Source organism: Typha latifolia, chromosome 15, assembly GCF_019914945.1.
Source record: "Typha latifolia isolate L0001 chromosome 15, TyphaL0001v2, whole genome shotgun sequence".
NCBI classification, from domain to species: domain Eukaryota; kingdom Viridiplantae; phylum Streptophyta; class Magnoliopsida; order Poales; family Typhaceae; genus Typha; species Typha latifolia.
The window spans coordinates 684,873-712,029 of NC_133100.1; the positions used below are offsets into that span (position 1 = coordinate 684,873).

The 27,157-nt window shown below is 35.4% G+C and overlaps 1 protein-coding gene across 6 annotated transcripts; it reads right to left on the reverse strand.

Moving 5' to 3' along the window:
• Positions 1 to 1,068: 1,068 nt before the first annotated feature.
• On the reverse strand, positions 1,069 to 25,443 carry LOC140801701 (calmodulin-binding transcription activator 4). Of its 6 annotated transcripts, XM_073156942.1 has the most exons (12): positions 25,237 to 25,429; positions 24,786 to 24,911; positions 24,579 to 24,694; positions 22,944 to 23,032; positions 13,169 to 13,214; positions 11,190 to 11,685; positions 9,918 to 10,153; positions 8,647 to 9,111; positions 4,368 to 5,056; positions 3,669 to 4,257; positions 1,986 to 2,267; positions 1,069 to 1,390 (listed from the first exon to the last, which is right to left on the reverse strand). In XM_073156942.1, the coding sequence occupies exons 1-12, from the start codon at positions 25,244 to 25,246 to the stop codon at positions 1,370 to 1,372; spliced, it is 3,165 nt and encodes a 1,054-aa protein (XP_073013043.1). In that variant the 5' UTR covers positions 25,247 to 25,429; the 3' UTR covers positions 1,069 to 1,369. The 6 variants fall into 6 exon arrangements, with proteins under 6 accessions (XP_073013043.1, XP_073013042.1, XP_073013041.1 ...); XM_073156941.1 differs by lacking the exon at positions 1,069 to 1,390 and having other exon boundaries at positions 1,692 to 2,267; positions 9,924 to 10,114; positions 25,237 to 25,443; XM_073156940.1 differs by lacking the exon at positions 1,069 to 1,390 and having other exon boundaries at positions 1,692 to 2,267; positions 9,918 to 10,114; positions 25,237 to 25,443.
• Positions 25,444 to 27,157: the final 1,714 nt, after the last annotated feature.

Sequence of the window (27,157 nt, forward strand, 5' to 3'; positions counted from 1 at the left end):
GTAGGTCAAAACTTGCGTCAAAAACTCGACCCATTTTATAATTTTTTACGGAATGTAATTTTTTTTAATCTTAACATCTGAAATATTAAGTTAAAAAATATATATATATATAAATGCTAATTAGTTCAGCGTTTTAGGACCAGATAAAAATACTAACAAAAAATATTAATTATGCTGAATAATCTAACTTTTTACTTAATGCCATAGTAAATTAGACCTTATTAGTAATAAGTTTAAGACATAATGTAAAAAAAAATTAGAAATTTGATTAAAACTGGGCTGCAATCTGACGAGTTTCTATCAACAATAGGGTCTAACAACTTCATTCGGTCAAATTTTTAGGCCATAATAAAGTTTTTCATTTGTTTCAAATAATTAAACTGGATTAATCAGTTAATTAACCTCTTACCATTGAAATATTAATCAATAGACTACTGACCATAGGACTATTAATCATGGAGATTTTTCTCATAGTGGTATTCATATATTCATATTTCTGGCTCCCCTCGAATAGTAGTATCATCTTGCAAATTGGAATGAGAACGATATATCAACTGAGTAAAACGACGGAGATCCCATTACATGGCTGCTTCAAGATTATTCCAGGATATAAATAATAGCAAGAAACTTTGATTTCATCTGAAATAGATTCAATAGTCTCTAAACCAACATTTGTAAAATATGAATTAGATTCAATATAAGCTACACCAAACATATGTTACTTTCAAAAGAGAGAAGAAAACTACACCAACATATGAATTTAATCTATTGTTAGTGACAACATAATAAACAATACCCTGTTTCCAGATCCTAACATTGAGCTGTAAGTCGCACATACCAGCAGCACTCTGCAGTGCCTATGAAAACCCTTTATACAGTTAAGTTACACATACAATAAAATGAGCGACAATTTACACAGAAACATAGGATCACTAGTATACAAGCACTTGGCCACACTGTACAGACCAATGGAAGCTGATGGCAATTCTCAATCACCTATCCTTTTATTAAGGAGAAAATCAAGGATTTTTGTATAACACGCGGAATATTTGATTCCAAATCAAGACATAAGAAAGTTGATAAGTCTGGAATAATTGAATGGAAAAACTGGTTAAAGGGTCATTATCAATACAATTTATCTCAGACCAAATGGGTCCGATTAGTACCACAAAAATGGCGAAATAGAATCAATCAACGTTGTACGATTCGAAAAAAAGACTCAATTAAATTGGATTCATATAAAAAAGAAAAAAACCAATTAATTCATTACGTGAAAGAAAATTACTAGCCTGATGACTTTGGATAAATGAGTCCATTGTCCTTCCTTACATTGACTCAGTACATCAAGTCAGGTTATACAATCTATAAGTCATCTGAGGTGCGAGTCAGCCTGCAAATTAAGAACAAGAGAGCCCAGTAAAGTTCTTCAGGATTTACATAGATACAGTGGCAAACTTCATGTGCTTGAACTGAAGTGACTTATGAAAAGGTGCCTAACCTCCAAGAAAAAGATGCTAAAACACTATGCACAAGTTATGTAGCACATTATAGTACAGAAATTAGCTAATAATATGTTTATTGTAATAGAGATACTTTTAAGTTGCTCATAAAATTTTCAGAGTTCTAGCAAAGTTCAAAGGAATAAATAGGTAGATACCAACATCAATAATGGTCACTCTGCTTCTGCTCAGTACTGAAAAATATGAGGATCCACTTGCCTATTGGGAACAAAATGTGCTTGCATAAAAGACATTAAAAAAATGGAATGATTGTCCATAGTAAATGCATTTTAAGTTCCTAAGAATCGACATAACTTGCAGACTATCACACTCATTTTTCCCACCAAGAATGGATTCCCAGATAAGGAATCCTTTCAGCAGTAGTTCTAGGGAATTACAAAAAAAAACTTAGAACTTTTTTTTAAATTGACATAACTTGCACACTATCACACTGTCACACTTATCTTTCCTGCCACATACTCTTACCTTAGCTTGGCGATATCTTTCAAGCATTCGTCTGTACTGCTGTCTTGCATCAGGTGAGTCTACCATGGAAAGCACCCTTGAGAGAGCTGCATCAAGTGTTTCATCCACCTTCTGCTTTCGGAAAACCTTGGCTATGTCATCATCTTCCTCTTCGACCATTTCTGGTTCAGCCCTGAATCCTCGTAGGCCAACTCCTCTCCTACGCCATCGCAGTATGGCCTTTTCTACAACACTAACAGTCCAAAGTAACTTCTTTCTTACTTGATGACCTCTAAAATGAGCCTGCCAAAATAGACAAAGTGCAAGTATTTAAATCACTAATACACACAAAATCCTTTATTGAGTTGCATTGTGAACACGTATGAGGAAAAAGTGGACCAACAATGCAGACAAAGCTATGGAACATACTCTGTTGTGCTTGCTCTACACCTAGATTTACCTTCTAGGAAAACACCTTGCGATAAAAATTAGATACATAATGACATTCCAAAGTAAAGTTCACAAATCATTCTACAACAATTAAAGCACCAATATTGTCCACAAAATCACAAACGAACTATTTCATGAGATGGAGACAATGAGTAAGAACAATGGGAAAAGTTTGTTCAAAGTGCTTCACAAGTAATTATTGGACATGGCTTTATGTTATGGCCAAAGTAGAAAAACTCAAGGTTACTAAGAAACCCAGGTTAGCATATAAATCTAGATAAAACAAATTTGGGAAGAGCTTGACGGTTTAGTTTCATACACTTGCAAGGTTAATTTATAGTAGTTCTCATATAACAAGAGTTTCCTAATTGCGAGGCACTGCACAATTACCCTGATCAAGTTTCTTCTGAGAAAAATATGTCAATCATATGGTCTTGTATTGGGACGTTATTTGAAGTCAATTGAAAATGAATTAATGTTAAAGGCACAAGCTATGTAGATTATAATCTTAGCAGTAATTTCTCAAGTTTTTCTCAAGGGCAAGACGTGCCACGCAGCAAGCAAAGAGCTAGCAGCACATAACTCCTCGCCTTATTTCACCCATTAATTTTTCCTTACAGTACAACTACTTGTCAGATTGTGTAGAGACACTAGATTTTTGTGTCAATTTTCACAATCAGTTGTTTCACCATTATAAAAAATCTAAATCATGTCGCGGAAAGAAAATAGACCTGATATTATAGTATTAAAAAGTTCTAAACAAGCAAAATATATATGAGCATACATGTCAATTTTTAACCCATCAGGTCTTGTCTCATTGATACATGAAAAATAGGTAACTTTATTTCTTTTTTAAGTCAACTCAGATGTTTAACAGATTAAGAATCTTGGGAGTTTCTTTGCTTTATCCAAAAGGACCAAGACAACATTTCTGCGACTGAACAATCAGGTGGCATTTAGAGCTTCAGCTTGGTCAGCTTTCTGTCTCTGTCATTCCAGGATTTGTCTTTTTAACCTAGAAATATGATAATTAAATGCAGTATTTTCAGAATTTCATACTTTCTGATAAACCGGCAGAGTAGCAGGTGATGGAGTGCATGAGAACTTATATCTGGTGCATATGCTGTCTCATTAGATTTGTCTTAGAAGTTAGAACAAAAAATGTTAAAGCGTGTTTTAGGTCCACATGTAACAACAATTTTCTTTAAGCAAAGGAAAGCATTCATATACGAGAAAAGGAAGCAGACCAAGTACCTGTATCTTCACAACATGCTGACGTAGAGTTAGAAAGTCCTTGCGTCCTTTCCAACCTCTGTATCTTTTCTGAATGGAAAGAGCTGCTTTATCAAACTTTTGATCATGTGCATGAGAAGGTCTATGTAACCTAGATGCAGCTGAAAGACCAAGTATGTCTTCTTGGGTCATTCCATAATCATCTTGTTTTAGAGAAGCTTCTGTTTGTCTCTTCCTGAAAGAATGAGCACGGAAAGCAGCTTGAATGCACGCTGCAGCTTGAGCAGCATTTCTTACAGCTGCCAAAGAATACTTCAGTGAAAGCTCATCTTCCGTACTACCATGTAAGTGGACATTCCTTTCGGAAATGCTTTCAGCAGCTCTTTCTGCCTCTATTGCAGCAGAACCTTTTGAAATCTCACTTCCCCCTATATTAAGGGATGAAAGATGGCTCGTTAGAGCAATCTCTGAGAGATAGCCAGCAAGACCTTTATGCCCTCTGGCAGAAGCTAGAAAACCTGGTGTTTTTCCTAGAAAATCTTGTGGAGTGGGATCTGTCACTGCACCAGCTGAAGCACCAGCAGCAAGAAGTGCAGCAACCATTTTTTCCCTGCAAACAAACCCACAAAATTTCCACATCGTCAAATGTTTTCAATCATTCTATTACACCTGAAAGGATATCAGGTAACAAAATTTGCAAAGCCAAAAATACGCAATTACCTTCCAAAGTATGCAGCCCAATGAAGTGCAGTCCACCCGTTTGCATCACGAAAATTTATACCAATGCCAGCATTGATGATTGAATTTAGGGCCCACTCATATCCCAGACCAGAAATCAAATGTATAATGCCTTGCTCTTGCTTTGACAGAAAACTACCTGTTACCTTATTCCGGTGATATTTTAATGATAGCCAATGCAACAACTTATCTTTTAATAGTTCCTCCATAATCCAATCAATGGTACCTAATTGATTCTGACAGCCAATGTTGAGTGCATCAATCAATTGCTGCCAATGATAATCAGTGGCCTTTAATATTCCAGAACAATCAACTTGACAGTCAACACCATCTTTTGGAGCACTTGAATTATCATTTTGACATATAAGCAACCGAACAAATTTGACAAGCAACAACAATTCTTCAGCATCTTTCACAGCATTCTCAGAAGGTGAAGTACCGCCAAATATAGTGGTAGTTAGATTTGAACGGAATTCAAACTCTCTAATTTCACTGCAGGACTCCCTATTTGCAGATGTGACACAAAATGTGACGTTTCCCACACTGTGTTGAGGAGTCTGGCATCGGAGGACACCTTGCTGGACAATTTCAAGAGGAACCTCGACATCACCAAACATTACCGCCCAAGGACAGTCCGAAGGATTGCAAAGAAATTCTCCAGTAATTATTACCTGCATCATATGTACAGCATATGCACCAGATATAAGTTGCTTGAGTTTCCAGAGATTCCCAATACAAAAAGTTCTAGATGAGGACAATAATGAATGTGAAATAAGAAATCTAAACAAAATTGAGAAAATATTTTAGTCCTTAAACTGCGAGAACAGATCATGGCAAGATATAAAAATCTTTATGTATATCGTCAATTGATTATTTCCCCAGGTAGAATGACAAAGTTTAACTCATTTATACAGGTTATTATTATTATTATTATTATTATTATTTGGACAAAAGGCAGCAGCGTCTGCCCTGTTTTATTGAAACAAAATAAAAGCAGCACCAAAATGAGTTTGTTTGAACTAAAGTCCAAACCAAACACCAACACACAGTATATCCACTCATCAACATTCAAATGTCACCATAGACAACAAAGATCTATCCAGAAGGTAAATAGACAAAAAGACTACACATCCAACATAAACCCAAAAAGCATAGCATATTTGAGACAGGAATAACATCTAAATTTCCTCCAGGAAATATCAGAACAAAACAAGTCCAAAGCTCCCGCAGCAGTCATGAATGTCCACAATCCGAATCATCCTTAGCCTTTTCAATTGCTTCCTCTCCTTGCAAGCCTTCCTAACAATAGAATAAAGAAATTATGCAATGCTAGACATCTTCCCAAAATCTAACTGTATCATTAAAAACTTTGTTATTCTTTTCCAACCAGACACTCCAGATTAAGGCCGCAACCCAAATAAGCAACCACTTCCTGAACTCCTTTCTACGAATCACCTTGGTATTAAAAAAACCAATCCTTAGCATGCTTAGGAGTACTAGTTAAACAAGCAGCAATCACCACCTTTCCTATAAGCTTCAAGACGTAGCTACATCTCACAAAAAGATGGTTCACAAACTCCTGTTTGGCACAAAACATACATCCAACATTACCACTCCAACATCTTTTGTGTAGATTGTTTTTTGTCAAAATTCTATTTTGACACATAAACTAAAGAAAAGCTCAGACTTTTAAAGAGATTTTCAATTTCCAAATCTTCTGAAAGGTACCGAGTTATGATCCCACCGTTATTAAGAAACCGATACAAAGGTTTCACAGTATATATTTCATTGCTCGCAAACCTCCACTTAATTCTATCATTTCCTTCAGAATAAGATACCCCACTATTCCCCACCAAAATTCTCAACTCCTGCTCCTCACTTTTCAGATGCTTTCCTCCTATAAGTTAGATTCCAACTATAACATTCCAAATCTCCAGAACCCTAACTATTTCATTCCAAACAATTTCAAACAGTGTACAGAACTTGATTGCTAAAACTGCAATCACCACACTAAATATATGTTCAAAATTGTATATCCTTCCCATTTTTTAACCTCCCAACTTGTACCCGTCTGAGAAATCTTGCTGGTCTGCAACACCCCTCTCCAGAAAGGAGAGACCCTATTGGAGTCACCAAGATCAATGTCACCCCACCTTGAGCTTTTTGTAATATCTTTGCATAACCATCTCTGCCCACAACTAATTATCAGAATTCATAAGCCTCCACCACCATTTAGCTAAGAAAGCCTTATTCATATCACCAATGTCACTGATCCCCAGACTCCCATATTCCTTTCTTTTACACACATTTTTCCAATGGATCAAGGAGTATCCCTTTTTAGCCTCCTCCGTTCCTTAAAATAGAAAAGTCCTCAATTTATCAATTTTTGTAATCACCCACTTTGGAATATTAAAAAAAGTCAGATAATAGAGATGAGTAGAGCTTAACACTGAGTTAATAAGGGTGATTCTCCCTCCTAAAGATAGGAGTTTACCCTCTAGCCTGCTAGCCTTTTTTCAACTTTTTCAATTATTGGAATCAAGTCACTCTTTCTCAGCTTCCATGTAACGGAAGACCTAGGTATTTAATTGGTAGCCTTTCCACCTTACAATTCAATAGTTTAGCAAACTTTCTCCATTCTCTAAATTATTCCCCAGATAAACAAGAGAACTTTTGTTAAAATTAATCTTCAACCTTGAAACAACTTCAAAGCAATAGAGAATAAATTTTAGGATCCCAACTTCCTTCTCATCAGCCTATAGGAAAATCAAAGTATCATTCGCATACCGCAAATTGATATCCCTCAAACCTTTAAGCAAACTAGCATTTTTTGCCTGGTTAATTATTTTGTTGAAACCATCCACAATTAGCTCAAATAGGTATGGAGATAAAGGGTCTCCTTGCCTCAACCCCTTTCAACACCTAAAATTCTTACCCAACTCCCTATTAAGCATCACAGCTGACCAGCTAGTTGTTGCTACTTGCATCACCTAACTAATCCAATTATTTGGGAATTCTCCGAAGCACGTAACATCACCACCAGAGATCCATCTCCTGTAAACTGCTTAACCTCTCCTATATTACACAATCTTGCACGATGACCAAATATTCCACATTTGTGACAGAGCATACTATTCTGACAATACGCAACCCAATGCCCAAGATTGCCGTGAAGCACTTATCAGTCCTCCGATTTTGATTTGGTGGAACCCTAACCTCTCTCGTATGATTTTTCTCCCTCAAGATTCTTTCCAAACCCTAGAAAAACTTCTTTGCAAAGAGGTTTGTTACTTACCCCTATCTCACCATCAAATCTCCCCTCTTCCTACTGGTGTACACTCTTCGAAAACACCACCTCCTTGAAATCTTCGATGTGCGTGAGAATAACCAGCTCCTCTTTCGAGGATTTTCCACTCACCAAACCCCCAAATTCAAGAATTTCGGATTCAAGAATCTCGGGTCTCCACTTCTCCAAAATCGCCTTGCCCGAATCCATCCTCTTCGATGTGCTTTTTCCTAATCCTTGGGCCAAAAAAGAATTCTGGGCTGAGATCTTGAAATCTCCATCAGGGGAACCAGAGCCCATCCTCTTTCGAGGATTTTTGCAAACAGGCCCTTTAACTTGTTAAATTTATGGATCAATTTATGACTAATCAAACCGATCAAAAATTCAGAAATCTCTATGACCAACATTTGTAGTCAATCAGTTTAGGTTTTGTATGGGAGCACACCTTAGAATTTCCTAAATAATATCCTGTTGGACCTAATACTCCTATAAGTCTAGACTACCAGTTGTTATTAGGAAGATTCTTAAATGGTTTTTATTGTTCTTTAGTCATCTTTCTTACGTGATCTTCTAGACCATGAAGCACAGTTCAGATTTATTTCATGAATAGGACAAGAGGCTGCTACTCCTGTTGGTCATCTTTCTTATGTGGCCATCTGAATTCCACAGGATACTTTATATTTACAGCATGGATATTCAAAAGGATGCAACAAAAGGTTACAGCAGATCCTATCTGGATTCAGGTAGTAAAGTTTTCTCTCCTAAATTTGAAAGCATATGGCATGTTTGGACAAATAAATAATTCATTTACTTCAGTTCTTTTATCTGCTCAGAAATTTTGACTGATTGGATTCTAGCTAGTTATATATGTATCCTGACTATTTATCCAAAAATTATGATATATTTTGAGAAAAGAAAGATACAAAAGAGCACAACTCTAATTAATTAACAAATCCAAAAACATTTTTATCATACCTTGGTGCTTTCAGAGGAAAATGCCCATTCTGGGGAGATTTCACGAATGCTAAATCGTTGTTTCTGCGCCAAGGTTAGACTTGACTCCATTTCAAGAGAAGTATTAAGGTGATTTTGATCAAGTAACAAGCCTGAGAAGTCAGAAGGGTGTGTAATGGACATAGTTTCCATCCAATTAGTGCTTGAATATTTCCTAAGCAACAAATCATCAGCTTGGACTTGACAAGTATTTGCTGCAAAGACATGAGGCTTTTCAACTTCGTTCAGAAAAAAAGTTGAGGATGGTGACTCCATGGAATTGTCAGAGCCTAACAAAAATTTTCTAGTTGCAGACAGTTGAATACGCAAATCACTATCATCAAGCTGATGACCATTAGGCCTGTTTTCTGACTTTTGCCAAAGCGGGATGTCCGACTGTCCAAATGGAATAGAAGGTATTTTATCCCTTTCTAAGGAAATTGCATTCTGCAAAGAGAATCCAAATTAGTATATCTTATGAACCTTACCAGAAATCAATAGAACTGCAGTAAGTCTGGTTATACTTCAGTTCGTATAAAAAATAAAATAAAACAATTAGAAATTTTCATCAAATGGTTGATTCAAAACCCGCCGCTCTTAGAACTTAAAAGTTAAAAAAATTTGCATATAATACCCTACCTTTTAACCAAATTATAGTTCATACCTTACATTCTCACTATTTATAAATTGAGCCCTATAATTTAGCAAATATGTGCAAAAAATACTCTGTTGTTAAATATGTTAGTTAAACTTAACTAAATCTATTAACTATACTAAAAATATCCTCAACCAAATAATACTAAGAGCATTTTAGTCATTTTAGAAATAATGGTATTTAGTTATTTAAAAATAAAATATCTCTACTTAATAAAATATTTTCACGATGTTAATTCAAATCTAATCCAAGATATTTTTTGCACATATTCGCTAAATCATAAGGCTCAATTTACAAATAATGAAAAGGCACGTAAACCACAATTTTGTTAAAAAGCAGGGTGTTATATACAAAATTCCCTATAAAGTTAAAATCAATAAAAGATCAAGGTCATTTCTAGAATTAATGAAGAAAACAATTATCAAAGAGAAGCTATTCTTCAGTAGTCAAAGAAGATAACTGGTATAGATTTTTTTGCCCAATTTACTGCAGTAAATGCTGACTTGACATGTTAGGACAGCACTAGAAAGAATATCTGTCAAAGGTGTTGACAAGTAAAGTTAAACTAGAGAACATGATGAAGATTCAAAATTCTCACCCTTACTTTATTTTTTGTATCCTTGGAAGGAAGCCCCAGTGCTAGATCACTTGTTCCATAACCGGAAGAATCAGTAACGCTGCCATCTAAGTTCAATAATTCAGAGGTTCTTCCACTGGCATCAATCTCTGTTGAAGCTGAACATAATTCCAGCATATCTTTCCAAGATGGTGATTCGTTCATTTCAAAACTATCACCTGTACCAAGTGATTGACTTTGGTTCATTCCACAATCACCTGGATGAAATATGCAGTGGCTACATTTTGCTTCAGCCTATTCAAAATTGCTAAAATGGTTTGGCATAGCGGAAAAAGATAGAGATATAAAAAGCCAGAAAATACATGGATCGGCTATGTGTTGGATTTAAGACGGCCATCAACAGAGAAGTCATAAGGTATACATGGATCGACTTCATACAATGCACTTAACTTTTTATCAGAGTAAAAATTGGTTTCATGACATTTTCAAAGCAGAGTAGAGTTCTAAAGAAAAATGACAGTAGACAACTAAGAAGAAAAAATGCACCTTAAAGCATATTCTTTACTGGCAACTTCTCTTTAACTCTGTTATTCATCTTCAGTGATGAATGACAAGAAAATCAGTAGACGAAAAGACATTTTTAAGTTTTATCACACATCGACATGGTGAACCAGTCCGGAAGAATATAGAAAGGTCCAAGAGAAAGAAAAGCCCAAAATTGACATAAGAAAATACAAGAGGAAAAATGATAGCACTTAGATAGCAGAGGTTCTTTCCCAAAATAACTAGAGGAAGAAGGATTCACATAGCCCAGTATAGAATAAATAACAACTCTAATGAACCTTTTAATTAAGAGAGATTCATGATAGTCCAACTGGCACATACCCCACAATGTGCAAGAAACCCATTTTCACAGTAATGTTTCCTTTGATTTTGAAACCATATGGTTTGGCATGACTAACAGTGTATCAACACAAATATATGTAAAGCAATGTTACATTGTTAACCACAAGTTCATCACAAAAGCCTTATGTAATTTGTAGAAACTCTAATGAATCTTTTCAAATTTCATCTATTAATTAAGAGACAATCATGATACAACTGACACAGGACCCAGAATGTGCAAGAAACCCATTTTCATACTAACGGATTTTCTAAACACAACCAGAAGCTCAAAGTCTATTTCAGAAAGAAACATAATGTGGCAACACCTAACTTGCTTCTATTGTATCGATAAGCTAAAATATCAAGACTAATTTGTAAAACTACTAATTGAATGAATACAAGAAATACCTGAAACATCCAAGGAGTGGCTAGCAACATAACTTTGTTTTCCAGCCTCTGAAATTTGAACACTCCTGCTGAATTCCAACCCATGGGGAGCTCTGAATTCTCTAGTATCAAAATCAAAAAGTCCGAAACCTTGTAACTGCTCATGGCTAACAGGAGAATCAGACTTTATTTCTTCAAAGTAAAGGTAATCGCCATCTTCACCCAAACTTAACTGCTCTGCAAGCTTTCTTAGTGCTTGATTGACCTCGGGCTGTGAAGAGTGATCATGTTTGCCTGATCTATCTGTTGTATTGTTGTTGTCTGATTCAAAGTTTTCTACAACATACTTCAAACTAACTTCTTCCACTGAACTGCATGAGCTCTGGTATGGTTCATATACCTCACTCTTTACTGGACTGACGCCTGGGGATTGGCTATTAACAATGCTGCTCATCTGATGTACTGCTGAGTTAGATTCTGTTGGTGAATTTGAGGCTGATCCCTGAATAAATCTTCCCTGCATGACATTTAAAAAAAATTCCAAGTAAAATTGCGACATTCCTAGTTGAACCATAATGTGGATAACAATGACTATGGATTGTGAAGCTCTAAGAATACAGCATCTAGAGAAGACAAGCATTATTTATAACAGAGATATGGATATTGGATAGAAAAATTTCCGTGAGTAGAGACTCAAATACGCAATCATCAAGAACAATAGATTATGCATAAATAAAACAAACAAAAAATTTGAGGCTCTGAAGAAAAACCTGAGTTTCTTAAAGTGCACCTTATAAAAGAATCATTTTTTTGTGGAATCAGTCATTCAATCTCTTTTATAGAGAAATTCTCATAATATATATGTCAGCAATTTTTATGGGAAAGTAAACAACCAATCCAGCACAGTTTCCTCTAAAGCTTCACATAATAACCACAACTAAAAGATGGAAAGAATTTGCAGTTTGGCATACTCAGGTCCTCGAGAAAGAAGTCAGAAAAAATTAGCATCTTGGCACTTTTTCCCAAAAATAATTATCTTCTATTTACACAAACTGTTCAGATGTGCTACAAGCTAGTGGATTCAGGTCAGGCAAAACATTTGGAACACATTCATACTATAAAATGATCAAGAACTTCTCTCAAAAAATTTCTACTTCAAAAGTTCTTTATATAGTGCTTCACTTTTTCCAAACTAACTGAGATCCTTTGTAAATTTTCAGTAATAGGTAAATGGAATAAAAAATGCACTGATGGATTGGGGGCATTCCGACAGTCTAATATGAGCATGATATGTGGTCCAAAGTAGGCCACCTGATCTGCAAGTTACCTGCAACGAAGCTTGTTATTCGGTACCAAAAGCTCCATTTTTTTTAATTTGTGAAGCATTTCACCTTGCCAATTAAAATAAGATCAAAGGTTCAGAAAATCATAAATCTGGGAAAAGCACACCAGCAATAAAAGTTAAAGAGGCCATAAGACTCAAAAGAATAATACTGGAGCCTGTACAAATAATTTGGCAAAAATCAGATGAAGCAGATGGAGGAGGTTCTCAAGGAACAATATTCCAGGACAGGGTGTATCTTAAGGCTTATTTTCAGGAAAAGAAGACTTACTAAAAGAAACCAGAACAACAGAATGGAGCATCAGAATAGGTACACAAAACTACTTCGAGAAATTTGTGTAGGTTGAGCATTGTGATGCACAATTGGAACCAAACTTTCATCAAAAACACAAAATGAAATTTCGCTTAATTGAATGTAACATCAAGTAAAAGATAACAGAACTTTCATCATTGTTGTACAGACATATTGTTCCAGGAATGTTTGAAGACTTTGCAATGATTTAAGATGAAATTTAAATTTTCGAGATGTCTTCTTTTCTTGGTATTGTACCCTCCATTTTAGATTAAAACCTTTTTTCCATTTTAGTTAACTAGTTGCATTATTACCAATATATTTAATGGCGAATTTCAAGTATGCAAAGGAAAGTCAGTAACAAACCTCAGCCACTTCTCTATAGTGAACAAGTACGATGTGCTCATAGGCCCTGCAAACAGAAGTAATATCAAATAGAATTGACCAGTTAGAAAAGTACTGTATCAAACAGCAGAAAAGGCTAACTGATGAATATTAGTAGGAAAATGTGATTACACTGACTGAGTATGGCACAAGTTTCTGAAAGTTACATTATGCATGATTACACTGACTAGATTGGTCCTTTTTGCAATACCTTGAACTTGGTGAAGATATGATTTTAAGGAAAATGACATGATACGGAATAACTGTATGGTGATTATAATTGTAATTAAGGGAGCAATCAACAAGAACCTGTTGTAGATTCATAGAACCTTGGCTGTGTGTGGTGTGCCAACAAAGTGGAAGATCAAACATGATGTAAATGGTTCACAATTAAGACTAGGTCTGCCATAGAGTTGTCTATAATGTATGGCATACATCAATTAATTAACAAAGGTGGTCTTGATCTAGACATTTAAAATTGCATGTAATAAAAATTTCTTTCAAAAATGGCTGATTCTGACATCTGAAGTGTAAATCAAACAATCTCCTTGTATTTCTTGTTAAAGTTGTAAATTGCCAAAACCATCTAATGGACCTAGACGTGATCATCGGGCGGGCCGGGCCGGATTCGAGCTGGGCTTTTCGGGCTTAAGTTTTTTTCACGGCCCGACCCACCAATCACTAGGGCTGGGCCGGGTTCAGGGTGGGCTAGAATAGTCTAGCCCGTTACTGCCCATCGGCCCATGAGATATCGGGCTGGCTGGGCTGGGCTCTGTCGATTAAGATTTTCAGCGGTGAGTCCTCATCGCAAAGAGAAAAATTTTCGGCTTGAAGTTGCGGATTACGCCATGTCGGTGGCTCGGCCCGCATGAACGCTCGCCAACTCCCTCTGGCGAGAAGCACCATCAGAAAGGCCTCGAAGGATGCCTTCATGACCTCCCGGACGGCAAGAGGCTGGGCGCGGTCGGTTAGCATGCCGACTAGGAGCGTAAGATTCCGTTTCAACGTATGGAGCGTAGGGCGAATTCGGGCCTCGACCACGCTACAGACATATAGCGTGTCATAGAATGAGTGCGCGGAGTCGAGGAAGGGGAGGCGGTAGGCGGCGAGCTCGGAGACGTGGACAATGGAGGAGTGTAAGGTGGCGCGCGCGTGATCGAAGTGCGCGAGCGCCACGGTGCGGCGGCACGCCAAGCCGCCCTAGGGGACGGTGAGGGCCAATGGTTGCGGCCTCCCCAGGAGAAGGAGAGTTTACACCAGTCCTCGCGCTAGTGCGCTACAGCCCACATCCACTAGGCACTAACACAGTAGCACTACTTGTGGAGTTGTGCCATTGTGGGTGGTGGCCAGTTGTTGCCAGTTGGCCATTTTCTTTACTCAACCACTTGGCCTCAAAGTGGAATTTTTTAAGAGTTTTATAAAAAACACCCCATATTTCACCATTATTATTATTCACCCAAATTTACACACTACAAGTAGTTACCAGTTGGCCGACCACATTCACATCGCGTTCGAACGTGCCCTTAGGAGTTTACACATACAGAGAATGCATGCAAGCTGTTCGAACGCAAACACAGGCATTCGTACATACAGAGAACGCATTGTAAATAAAATAAATAAAAAATTAGAATTAAAATAAATAAAAATAAATGAGCAGATGTAAAAAAAATAAATAGTTAAACAGATGAGTAAATAGAAATATTTTTATAATTAAACAAATAGTTACACCAAAATTAGGAGGATTTTTTTTTTGTATCACTATAGAATGAGCACATCCCAACTAGGTTGGCACCTACCCACCTATCTATCATTTGCATAATCTATCCATTAATTGTAAAAAAATAAAATAAAATTACATTAGTCATTGAGATTTAATAACTCAAATCCTGTATCTTCTATTGCAAAATAGTCATCCATTTGCGATCTAGATTCGGCAGCATACCAATCTTGTAGGCACATCAACGCTTCAATTGTTTCTTTTCCCAAACATGATCTACGTTGATCAATCAATCGTCCACTTGTACTGAAAGCAGATTCTAAATGTACAGTAGACATAGGAATGGTCAATATATCACGGGCCATGGCAGCAACAATTGAAAATCTCGTATCATTTGCCTTCCACCATACTAAAGTATCTATTTCATCCTCACTTACAAAATGATTGTAATATGCTTGAAGCTCAGTGATTCCCTCCAACATTGATAAAGTTCTTCTCATTTTAAGTCGGGCAAACAATGACTTCTTAGTACTACTACTTTCAGGAGGAATAACAGAAGATGAAATCATAAAGAAAGAAGAACCATATATAATAGAATAATTATTAAAAAAACCTTTCAAAATAACTTTTAATAGTTACTGCACGAGAATCATAGTCATCTTGTTTATCTTCATATAAACTACTAAAAATATCAAAAAGGCCAGTCTCTTTAAGTTGAGATTCTAATAAAATGCCAAAACCAATAAGTAAAGGAAAATGTTCAAAATATTTAGCATATTTAGTTTCCATTTTTTGTAAAACATTATGTAAAGTCCGATTATTTTTAAAAGCAATAAAAAGTTGAACAATATTAACAAGTTGCATACCAGCGATTGTAATTGTAGGAGAATAAAAGCTTGACAACATATTAGTAGCATCAAAAAATGTTTTTAAAAAATCTTTTATTTTTTCTGTATTTTCCCATTCTAAATCAATAGGACATTTTAGTTCATTATTAATATCTAAAGAAACATAAGAAATTATAGCTTGTTAATATTCAAATACTAATTCTAACATTTCATAAGTAGAGTTCCATCTATGTTGTACATCCAATTGAAGTTTTTTAGCTTTTAATCCACACCTTTTACACATATTTGCAAATGTTCTAGCTCTTTTATCATTAAAAATGATATGATGTATAATTTATCTAATTTTATGAATTAGCTCAGCAATTTCTTTTAGACCACTTTATACAATTAAATTTATAATATGACACATGCATCTATTATGTAATAATTCACCATTACAAAGGAAAAGAAAAAAATATCAAAGATTAAAAATTGTGAAATCATTATTAGATACATTATCAAGAGTGAAAAAAAAAACCTTATTTTGGATATTATAACTTGTTAACTCTTGAATAATAGTATGAGAAAGATATTCACCAGTATGACTCTCATCAAGCTTTCGAAAAACAATTATTTGTTTTTGTATTTTTCAATTATCATCAATAAAATGTGCGGTTATACACATAAAAGACCAACGTTGGCATGAAGTCCAAATATCACTAGTAAAAAAAATTTCTAGATTTTTAAAATCTAAAAGTAAAATCTTTTTTTTCTTCAGCAAAATATTTTAAAACATCTCTTCTAATTGTATGATGAGAAATTCTTTTAAAAGCCGAATTAAAACCTCTTTGTAAACAACCTTCAAGTTCCGGATCATCATCCATAGCAAAAGATTTATTTCTACGAATAATATATTTAACTATTTCTTTACGAGCATTTTCATAATTCCATTAAAAATTAGAAATATTTCCAGAAGCACCTTGATTAAGCAACATTTGACCAATATCAAGTTGACATTTTTTATGCTTGTCTTTAATATGCATTATTATGTGAGTAGTGTCATTCTTAGTTAATGCAGAAAAATCATGATTACATTGAAAACATTCAGCTCTACAATCTATAACATTACTTTGGCCATCTTTCGTTTCAATCTTTTTGAAATACTTCCAAACTTCGGACTTTAATCTCTTAAAACTACCTGATGATGAAACCGAAGCTAGAGTTTCCAGATCAGGTTGAGGTTGAGATGCGGGTGTAGGATTAATTCAATCTTCGCCCTTCAATTGCAATTCTATATGATTATCAAAGGAATCTATATTGGAGAGAATTTGCTAATTTAAAGAATAAAAATTTTGAAACCTTTAATTTGGAAAAAAAACTTGAGAGATTAGATAATTTGAGAATGTGTGATAAATTTAGAAAATTTATCATCTATTTATAAGCATGAGAAAAGTTAAAATTACCAAAATACCCCTATAAACTAGTTGTTTATTTCTATTAAAAGGGTAAAATGGTAAAAAAAAAGTGGAGGTCCTATTTTGCTCATTTTCAGAATTTTTTTAGCTATCTTTAGAATATTTTTTTACCATTACATTTTTTTAAATATTTCTATTCTTCTCTATTTAAAAAAAAGTATATTAAAAAAATTAAATAGTACATGTTGGGCTGATATGTGATGGGGGAGGGAGAGGTGGGCTAAAAAATTTAAACAATACTTGTACTTGGGCTGAATTGTGATGAGAGAGATGGCTAAAAAAATTATAAAACGGTACAGTGTACAAAATTTTCGGTTAGTTTTCACTGTAGTAGGTGGGTCGAATGGACGGGCTTTCGGGCCGGGCCAAACGGGTGGGCTTTCGGGCCGGACCAAACGGGTGGGCTTTCAGACCGAGCTGGGTGGGCAAAGGGTTGGCCCGTGCCGCCCGTTGGTAGTTCAGGCTCGGGCTAGGCTGGGCCCAAACCGGGTCCGGGCCGAGCCCAAACCGGGTCCGGGCCGGGCTTAGCTCGGTCCAAACTGAGCCGAGTCGGGCCGCGCACGGGCGGGCTGGGCCCGATGATCACGTCTAAGCATGCTGATCTTCTGTCAATTTTATGTACTTTTTTATGCATGCACTTAAGTAAAATGAAGAGCAAAAATATGGGCATTCAGGTTGTCCAGGTGGATTGATCACTCATGATCTTTGAATTTTGAAGGAAAAGCAGACATCTTGAATATGCTTCACAGGGTGTAATATATATATATATATATATATATATATATATATATATATATATATATGTTGTTTTGCAATGTCCTCTATATTCTATTAATTCTAACTTTCTCTACCTCCCTCCTGTGGCATCTTCCACGTGAACTGAGTCATTCCTCCTTAGAGTTGGCATTGTGATTTCCGCTGCACATATCACAACTATTCCAACTATTTTCCTTATATTATCATTTCTTTGTATCCAAAAATGATATACGTGAGAGTCCAATTAACCCGTTCTGTTCTTCTCTCCTAGAGTACCATACTCTGAGAAGCCCTTTTCTCTGGTAAAGTGTCAAGCATGTTCTGTCACATCACTTTCTGATTCTTTTCTTTGCAGTAAAAAGAATCCATGTCTAGTGAAGCAGTGTTTTATTCACCTTTTATATCTTGTCAGATTACACAAGCAATGCTAGTTGAAAAGGGAGCTCTTTACCACTATATATGATTACTAATTAATTATAGTACTAGCATGACATGCCAACTTTTCTAGTAATTTGATAGTCATAGCTACCAAAAGAAAGGAAGGAGCAGACATCCAGATTTAAAAGTGGGCAGGGGACTCATAAGTTACTCAAAGTATGTTTTGTCCATTTATATATACTTTATTGTTTAAAACTTACACTGATGACATCATACACAATATGTCTAATGCGTAAATACCCAAAGTTATGGTTCTGAGTTATTCTGAGAGCTATGTACATAACCATTACTAGACGTGATCATCGGGCCCAGCCCGCCCGTGCCCGGCTCAGTTTGGTTCGGGCTAAGCCCAGCTTGGCCCGAGCCCGAACTACCAACGGGCGGCACGGGCCAACCCTTTGCCCGCCCGACCTAGCTCTGAAGCCCGCCCCAAAAGCCTGCCTGCTACAATGAAAACTAATGGAAAATTTTGTACACTATACCATTTTATAATTTTTTAGCCCATCTCTCTCATCACAATTCAGCCCAAGTACAAATACTGTTTAAATTTTTTAGCTCAGCCTAGCCCGAGCCTGAACTACCAACGGGCGGCACGGGCCAACCCTTTGCCCACCCAGCTCGGCCTAAAAGCCCACCCGTTTGGCCCGGCCCGAAAGCCCGCCCATTCGACCCACCTACTACAATGAAAACTAACAGAAAATTTTGTACACTGTACTGTTTTATAATTTTTTTAGCCCATCTCTCTCATCACAATTCAGCCCAAGTACAAGTACTGTTTAAATTTTTTAGCTCACCTCTCCCTCTCCCATCACATATCAGCCCAACAAGTACTACTTAATTTTTTTAATATACTTTTTTTTAAACAGAGAAGAATAGAAATATTTTTAAAAAAATATGTAACGGTAAAAAATATTCTAAAAATAGCTAAAAAATTTCTGAAAATTAGCAAAATAGGACCTCCGCTTTTTTTTACTATCTTACCCTTCTAATAGAAATAAACAACTAATTTATAGGGGTATTTTGGTAATTTTAACTTTTCTCATGCTTATAAATAGATGATAAATTTTCTAAATTCATCACGCATTCTCAAATTCTCTAATCTCTCAAGTTTTTTTTTCAAATTAAAGGTTTCAAAATTTTTAGTCTTCAAATTAGCAAATTCTCTCCAATATAGATTCCTTTGATAATCATATAGAATCGCAATTGAAGGGCGAAAATTCAATTAATCCTACACCCGCATCTCAACCTCAACCTGATATGAAAACTCTGGCTTCGGCTTCATCATCAGGCAGTTCTAAGAGATTAAAGTTCGAAGTTTGAAAGTATTTCAAAAAGATTGAAATGAAAGATGGCCAAGGTAATATTATAGATTATAGAGCTAAATATTTTTAATGTAATCATGATTTTTCTGCATTAACTAAGAATGACATTACTCACCTAATAAGGTATATTAAAGAAAAGCATAAAAAATGTAAACTTGATATTGGTCAAATGTTGCTTAATCAAAGTGCTTCCGAAAATATTTCTAATTTTTAATGGAATTATGAAAATGCTCGTAAAAAAAATAGTTAAATATATTATTCGTAGAAATAAATCTTTTGCTATGGGTGATGATCTGAAACTTGAAGGTTGTTTACAAAGAAGTTTTAATCCGGCTTTTAAAAGAATTTCTCATCATCTAATTAGAAGAGATGTTTTAAAATATTTTGCCAAAGAAAAAGAAATATTAATTTTAGATTTTGAAAATTTAAAATCTAGAATTTCTTTTACTAGTAATATTTAGACTTCATGCCAACGTTGGTTTTTTATGTGTATAACCGCACATTTTATTGATGATAATTGGAAAATATAAAAATGAAAAATTTCTTTTCGAAAGCTTGATGAAAGTCATACTATTATTCAAAAGTTGACAAATTATAATATCCAAAATAAGGTTTTTTCTCTCACTCTTGATAATGCATCTAATAATGATTCCACAATTTCTAATCTTCGATGTTTTCTTCTACTTTATAATAGATGCATGTGTCATATTATAAATTTAATTGTACAAAGTGGTCTAAAAGAAATTGCTGAGCTAATTCATAAATTAGATAAATTATACATCATATCATTTTTAATGATAAAAAAGCTAGAACATTTGTAAATGTGTAAAATGTGTGGACTAAAAGCTAAAAAACTTCAATTGGATATATAACATAGATGAAACTCTACTTATGGAATGTTAGAATTAGTACTTGAATATCAAAAAGCTATAATCTCTTATATATGTTTCTTTAGATATTAATAATGAACTAGAATTCCTACTAATTTATAATGGGAAAATATAGAAAAAATAAAAGATTTTTTAAAAATATTTTTGATGCTACTAATATGTTATCAAGTTCTTATTCTCCTACAATTACAATCGCTGGTATGCAACTTGTTAATATTGTTCAACTTTTTGCTTTTAAAAATGATCGGAATTTACATAATGTTTTACAAAAAATGAAAACTAAATATGCTAAATATTTTGAACATTTTCCTTTACTTATTGGTTTTGGCATTTTCTTAGAACCTCAACTTAAAGAGACTGGCCTTTTTGATATTTTTAATAGTTTATATGAAGATAAACAAGATGACTATGTTTCTCGTGTAGTAACTATTAAAAGTTATTTTGAAAGGTTTTTTAATGATTATTATATTATATATGGTTCTTCTTCCTCTACGCCTTCATCTTCTGTTATTCCTCCTGAAAGTAGTAGTACTAAGAAGTCATTGTTTGCCCGACTTAAAATGAGAAGAACTTTATCAATGTTGGAGGGAATCACTGAGCTTCAAGCATATTACAATCATTTTGTAAGTGAGGATGAAATAGATACTTTAGTATGGTGGAAGGCAAATGATACGAGATTTTCAATTGTTGCTGCCATGGCCCGTGATATATTGACCATTCCTATGTCTCTTTGTACATTTAGAATCTGCTTTCGGTACAAGTGGACGATTGATTGATCAACGTAGATCATGTTTGGGAAAAGAAACAATTGAAGCGTTGATGTGCCTACAAGATTGGTATGCTGCCGAATCTAGATCGCAAATGGATGACTATTTTGCAATAGAAGATACAGGATTTGAGTTATTAAATCTCAATGACTAATGTAATTTTATTTTATTTTTTTACAATTAATGGATAGATTATGCAAATGATAGATAGGTGGGTAGGTGCCAACCTAGTTGGGATGTGCTCATTCTATAGTGATACAAAAAAAAAATCCTCCTAATTTTGGTGTAACTATTTGTTTAATTATAAAAATATTTCTATTTACTCATTTGTTTAACTATTTTTTTTTTTACATCTGCTCATTTATTTTTATTTATTTTAATTCTAATTTTTCATTTATTTTATTTACAACGCGTTCTCTGTATGTACGAATGCCTGTGTTTGCGTTCGAACAGCTTGCATGCATTCTCTGTATGTGTAAACTCCTGAGGGCACGTTCGAACGCGATGTGAATGCGGTCGGCCAACTGGTAACTACTTGTAGTGTGTAAATTTGGGTGAATAATAATAATGGTGAAATATGGGGTGTTTTTTATAAAACTCTTAAAAAATCCCACTTTGAGGCCATGTGGCCAAGTAAAAAAAATGGCCAAGTGGGCAGTGGCCAACTGGCAACAGCTGGCCACCACCCACAACGGCACAACTCCACAAGTAGTGCTACTGTGCTAGTGCCTAGTGGATGTGGGCTGTAGCACACTAGCGCGGGGACCGGTGTAAACTCTCCTTCTCTTGGGGAGGCCGCAACCATTGGCCCTCACCATCCCCTAGGGCGGCTTGGCGCGCCGCCGCACCGTGGCGCCCATGCACTTCGATCACGCGCGCGCCACCTTACACTCCTCCATCGTCCACGTCTCCGAGCTCGCCGCCTACCTCGTCTTCCTCGACTTCGCGCACTCATTCTATGACACACTATATGTCGGTAGCGTCGTCGAGGCCCGGATTCGCCCTACACTCCATACGTTGAAACGGAATCTTACCCTCCTAGTTGGCATGCTAACCGACCGCGCCCAGCCTCTTGCCGTCCGGGAGGTCATGAAGGCATCCTTCGAGGCCTTTCTGATGGTGCTTCTCGCCGGAGGGAGTTGGCGAACGTTCACACGGGCCGAGCCACCAACATGGCGTAATCCACCGCGACTTCAAGTCGGAAAATTTTCTCTTTGCGATAAGAACTCGCCGCTGAAAATCTTAATCGGCAGAGCCCGGCCCGGCCCGACCAGCCCGATATCTCACGAGCCGACGGGCGGTAACGAGCTAGACTATTCTAACCCGGCCCGAACCCAACCCGGCCCGGCCCGGCCCGAGTGATTGGTGGGTCGGGCCGTAAACAAATACTTAAAGCCAGTTAGCTCGAAAAGCCCGGCCCGCCCGATGATCACGTCTAAGCATGCTCGTCCATTACAATAATATGACAAATAAAGAGAAGACGCCTTTATGGAAACAAATAAGTACGAAAATGAACAGTAACTACTATTATTTCTCGAAAATTTATTGAAAATCTTTCCACTTACTTATCCAGGATCCAATAACTTCTCCTTTGAAAGTATGGATTTTGCTCTCCATGAGCATAATAACAATTCAAAGCATCGATATTCCCGACCTGGAAACATTAAGAAAATGTTAGGACATCCCTCCCTGAAAAAAAAAAAAACTATTCGGCTGTAATGAGCAGATGTGGACAATGGCCAACTTCTTATGAATCGAGTTAAATGTACATGTGCAATCCTAAGATTCACTGCCACCACAAGTATGTATAGGTAATCAAGCTAATTGAGAGATTAGGGAGACATCTATTTGATGGCTCCAGTGTGGCTATTAGACACCAGCAGGTGAAGGGTTCAACATAATCCGAAAAGTACAATTTCACACCATTGGTACAATTATATTTGAACCAATATGCAGATTTAATGTATACATTTGTCGGTACTCAATAATTTTATTAAATAATGATTAAGCTAACCTGTTAGAGAGAAAACTGATTTTTATTCATCTCCAAAACTAGGATTGATTTTCAGATTATACTAGATCTTATTACAATTTTAGGCAGATGCATATACCATCTTTCTTAAACCTCATCAAATAATATACTCTAAAAAGACATTTTTCAATTTTGTTCATTTTCTGAGAGTTTCTGACCATTGTTTCAATATATTTTAAGTAACTAAAACAGTATACGATAGAAGATACTAACAACAACATATTAAATAAAGCTTTTAACTTTTAAATGCCACCCGACAAACAATGTATCAGGTGGCATATCTCGTGCCGACAAGCTGCCTAAATGAGAACCATAGCCTTGGCACAGTACAAACAAACAAGTGAGAGAGAGAGAGAGATCCTAATACGCATGCACGCAGACACAGATACACCAATACAACCAAGTATCCACAAAATAATGCATTCTACTTACATTAACAGTTACATACTACTATAGTAAGCCTTCCAGATATTTAGCTCATTGTTTTTGTCCCTATAGACAAGAAAAACTTATAATTGCTTTCGTAACTAAAATTCTTCTCATTTTTTTCTTCTATTTCTCAAATGCTCAGAACTGGAGCTCCTAATAAAAGAGATCATAATACACTCGAAAATACCAACTCCTTTACTTCTTCTCAATAAAAACTATACCATGACAAAGCTTCTCCATGGCAATTAGCTCATGGCCATTTTCTGGGCATCTTTGTTCAAAGCTGTTCGTAATGAAATTTCACTCCCATATCTTCATTCGGTAACTATAAGCTTAGAGCTCAACAGGTTATGCAGTTTCACTCAATCAACAACATGATTTAGAGCACAGAATATCAATCCAACTTTTGTTCTAGTCCACCATTCTGCAACCCCTTCTTTTAACTCCACTAGCCCCTTCTTGAAGGCCAGTTCTTATTAACGACTTAATCCAAATCTACATTAGATAGATGGGTTTAATGGAAATTTTAAGATTATCAATGATTCTTCATTATACAAAAACCTAGTAATGGGCATCCGAAACTCCCACTAATGCCAAGTCTCGGAAAGGCAGCCTTCTCCAGATGTTAGAGACACAATCTCCAGTGACTTGAACTTGTGATGAGATTTCAGATGGTCGCAAGTATTATGGAAAAGGGAGCAGTTATATGGAAAATGTAGCAAAATGTCCTAACACGAACCTTGAGTTTCTCATGAGCTTCTCCTCCGTTTCTTCCATCTTTCTTCTTCCGCCATGCATGTCCATCTTTCCGGAAAAATCGGAGCACCCTACGGTTGAAAAGGAACAATGAACCACCTATTGATAAATTAACAACGTCAGCTTATAGCCTGATACATGAAGATGGTCAGCAACACCAAGCTTCTAAAAGAAAAGAGTTGCTCAATACTAGGTGGCCTATCAGGAGCCTGCGAAGTGATTGGATATCTCTCATGATTCTGTAAAATATATAGAATTTCAGAAGGCTTCAGCCATCGTTTCTGAGCTTCCCTCCTGAGAAAGTCGATATCAAAGCCTGAAAACAGTATCAAGTTGAGTTGAAACCATTCAATTGCTTCCACAAAACTTTATCAATGACAGACAGAGGAGAACAAAATTATAACTTGTCTCAATTTCACATAACTACTTTATCTTTTCCCTAAACTCATCTACCCAAAACAATTTGAAATTTTTAAGTAAACAGTAATAAGCTGATCGCCATTCTTCAAAAGATACTTATTGCAACTACTTTAAATTAATTTCCCCAAACTTCAAAACAACAACTCCCGCAATCGATTCCATTCATCAGAACCTTCAGTCAAGAAAGACACCGATCGAATCAAACAGGATTCCGCGTTTACCTTGTCCCATCGCCGTCGTTCCTAAGCTCCAACGGAAGTGATCCGATCACAGCTAAGTGGAAACGCGAGAGATATCGAAGGAAGCGATTTAACCATAGGGATACTTCGAAGAAGAAGACGAAAAGAAACTATTCCGATCGACGAATCAGAGAGAGAGAGAGAGAGAGAGAGAGAGAGAGAGAGAGAGAGAGAGGTGGAGTCGTTCCCTCCGTAGACCAAATATCTATTGCCATTTTGATAGCAACGAAATGACGGAACTACCCTCCGTAGAGTTAAAAAAAGGTGAGGGGGCCGCTTAAAATTCTCGATTCAATAAAAACTAATAATTTCTCTCTCCTAATGTAACAATTGAAATTGAATAACACTAAATAAAATTAAAAGTTTTTGACCAAACTAGCCCTCTTCCAAAACTTTTTTACCATCCTAAAACGTTAATCTATTCAACGTTTTATTAAGAAGTACCGGTCACTTTTCTAAATTCTAAATTGTAAAAATAAATTAATCATATTTTATTTCTTTTTCTTTGCTATCTATTTTCTTAATAAAAATAAAATAATAATAAATTAGTAGAAATCGTTGCTCTTATTATTAGGAAACCGATATAAGAATAAATAATAATAAAATACTTAAATTCTAATATTTGTATAAGTTAATCTAGTCACATATGTAAAATATCTTATACACAGTATCGGATCATTGCTCCTCTCATTTTAGTGCTTTAAATCAATAAAAATTGACGTCCTTGATGTTGCCAGGTCAGCCAACGAGATTGTTGCGAATGTTATTGTTATTAAGAAAATTAATAGATAACACCTTCGAATTTGAAATATATTACAAATAAAGCCATAAAACTTTTTATTCGCTAAAAAAAAATATCTAACCACATCCTGCCGTAAGATTTCCAGATATAACTTTATCCGACCATCCAAATTAACTCAACTATAAGACGTAACAATTTCTAGCAAATTAGAATTAAATTAATCTCCAAAATAGTATTAATAGAAGAATTCTCTGTTCCATTAATTGTGAATAGGATCAAATTAGTCTGAGTGTCAAATATTAGATACCTATATAGTAGGATATAAATAATAATAATAATAATAATAATAATAATAATAATAATAATAATAATAATAATAATAATAATAATAAATGGCAGGATGAGGCATCATAATATAAATTAATAATTTTATAACTCATTTAGTCTTATATTATAAATGTTAAGATAAATTAGACGCGGGATTAATAAATAATAATATTCAAAACTATGCAACTTATGGTTGAGAAAAAGAATTAAAGACATAAAAAGCAAACACCTATCAGAGAATTGGTGATTAAAAACAAACAAAGACATCATATAAAAGATAAGATCTGTCTCTATAAGTTAGATGGTTCTACTTCAATTCCCATCAGCCCTTTCTTAACAATTAAGAACCACCAAAAATTATCTAAAGAATTAAAGAGAGGTGCTAACACAACGGTTTTTTTTTTATAAATAATACCCCATTATTTATATATTTTTATAATTCATACTCTGTCCGGGAGGATTTTATAACCCGACTCTTTTTTTCCCCTATAATTCTCATTTAATATATCCATGTAAAATTTCATAAATTATGGACACCTAGATTAACTTAGACGGTATTAGAAAAGAAATATTTCGTTATAATATACATAATAATTTATAAATACATAAATTACTCCAATCTTCTTCATCCTTTTTTTTCTTTCAAAGAAGAAGAAGAAAAGGAGAAGGAGGGAGGAGGGAGGAGGGAGGAGGGGGTAAGACAGTATTGACGGCGACGGTGGAGGAGGTAGGTGGGGAAGATGGTAGAGGAATATAGAAAATAAAAGAAAATGGTTCGGGTATTTAATAACTTGGTCGACGTTACTTAGGGGTGTTAAATGATAATTATAAGGG

What these genes read in the sequence shown, in the direction of transcription:
- LOC140801701 (XM_073156938.1), bottom strand. An exon ending in AGTTATTGGATCCTGGATAA is followed by an intron (nt 13,215 to 22,943) that starts GTAAGTGGAAAG and finishes TTCTGTTTGCAG; the next exon opens with GGCCTATGAGCACATCGTAC. An exon ending in ACTATAGAGAAGTGGCTGAG is followed by an intron (nt 11,686 to 13,168) that starts GTTTGTTACTGA and finishes AATGTCATGCAG; the next exon opens with GGAAGATTTATTCAGGGATC.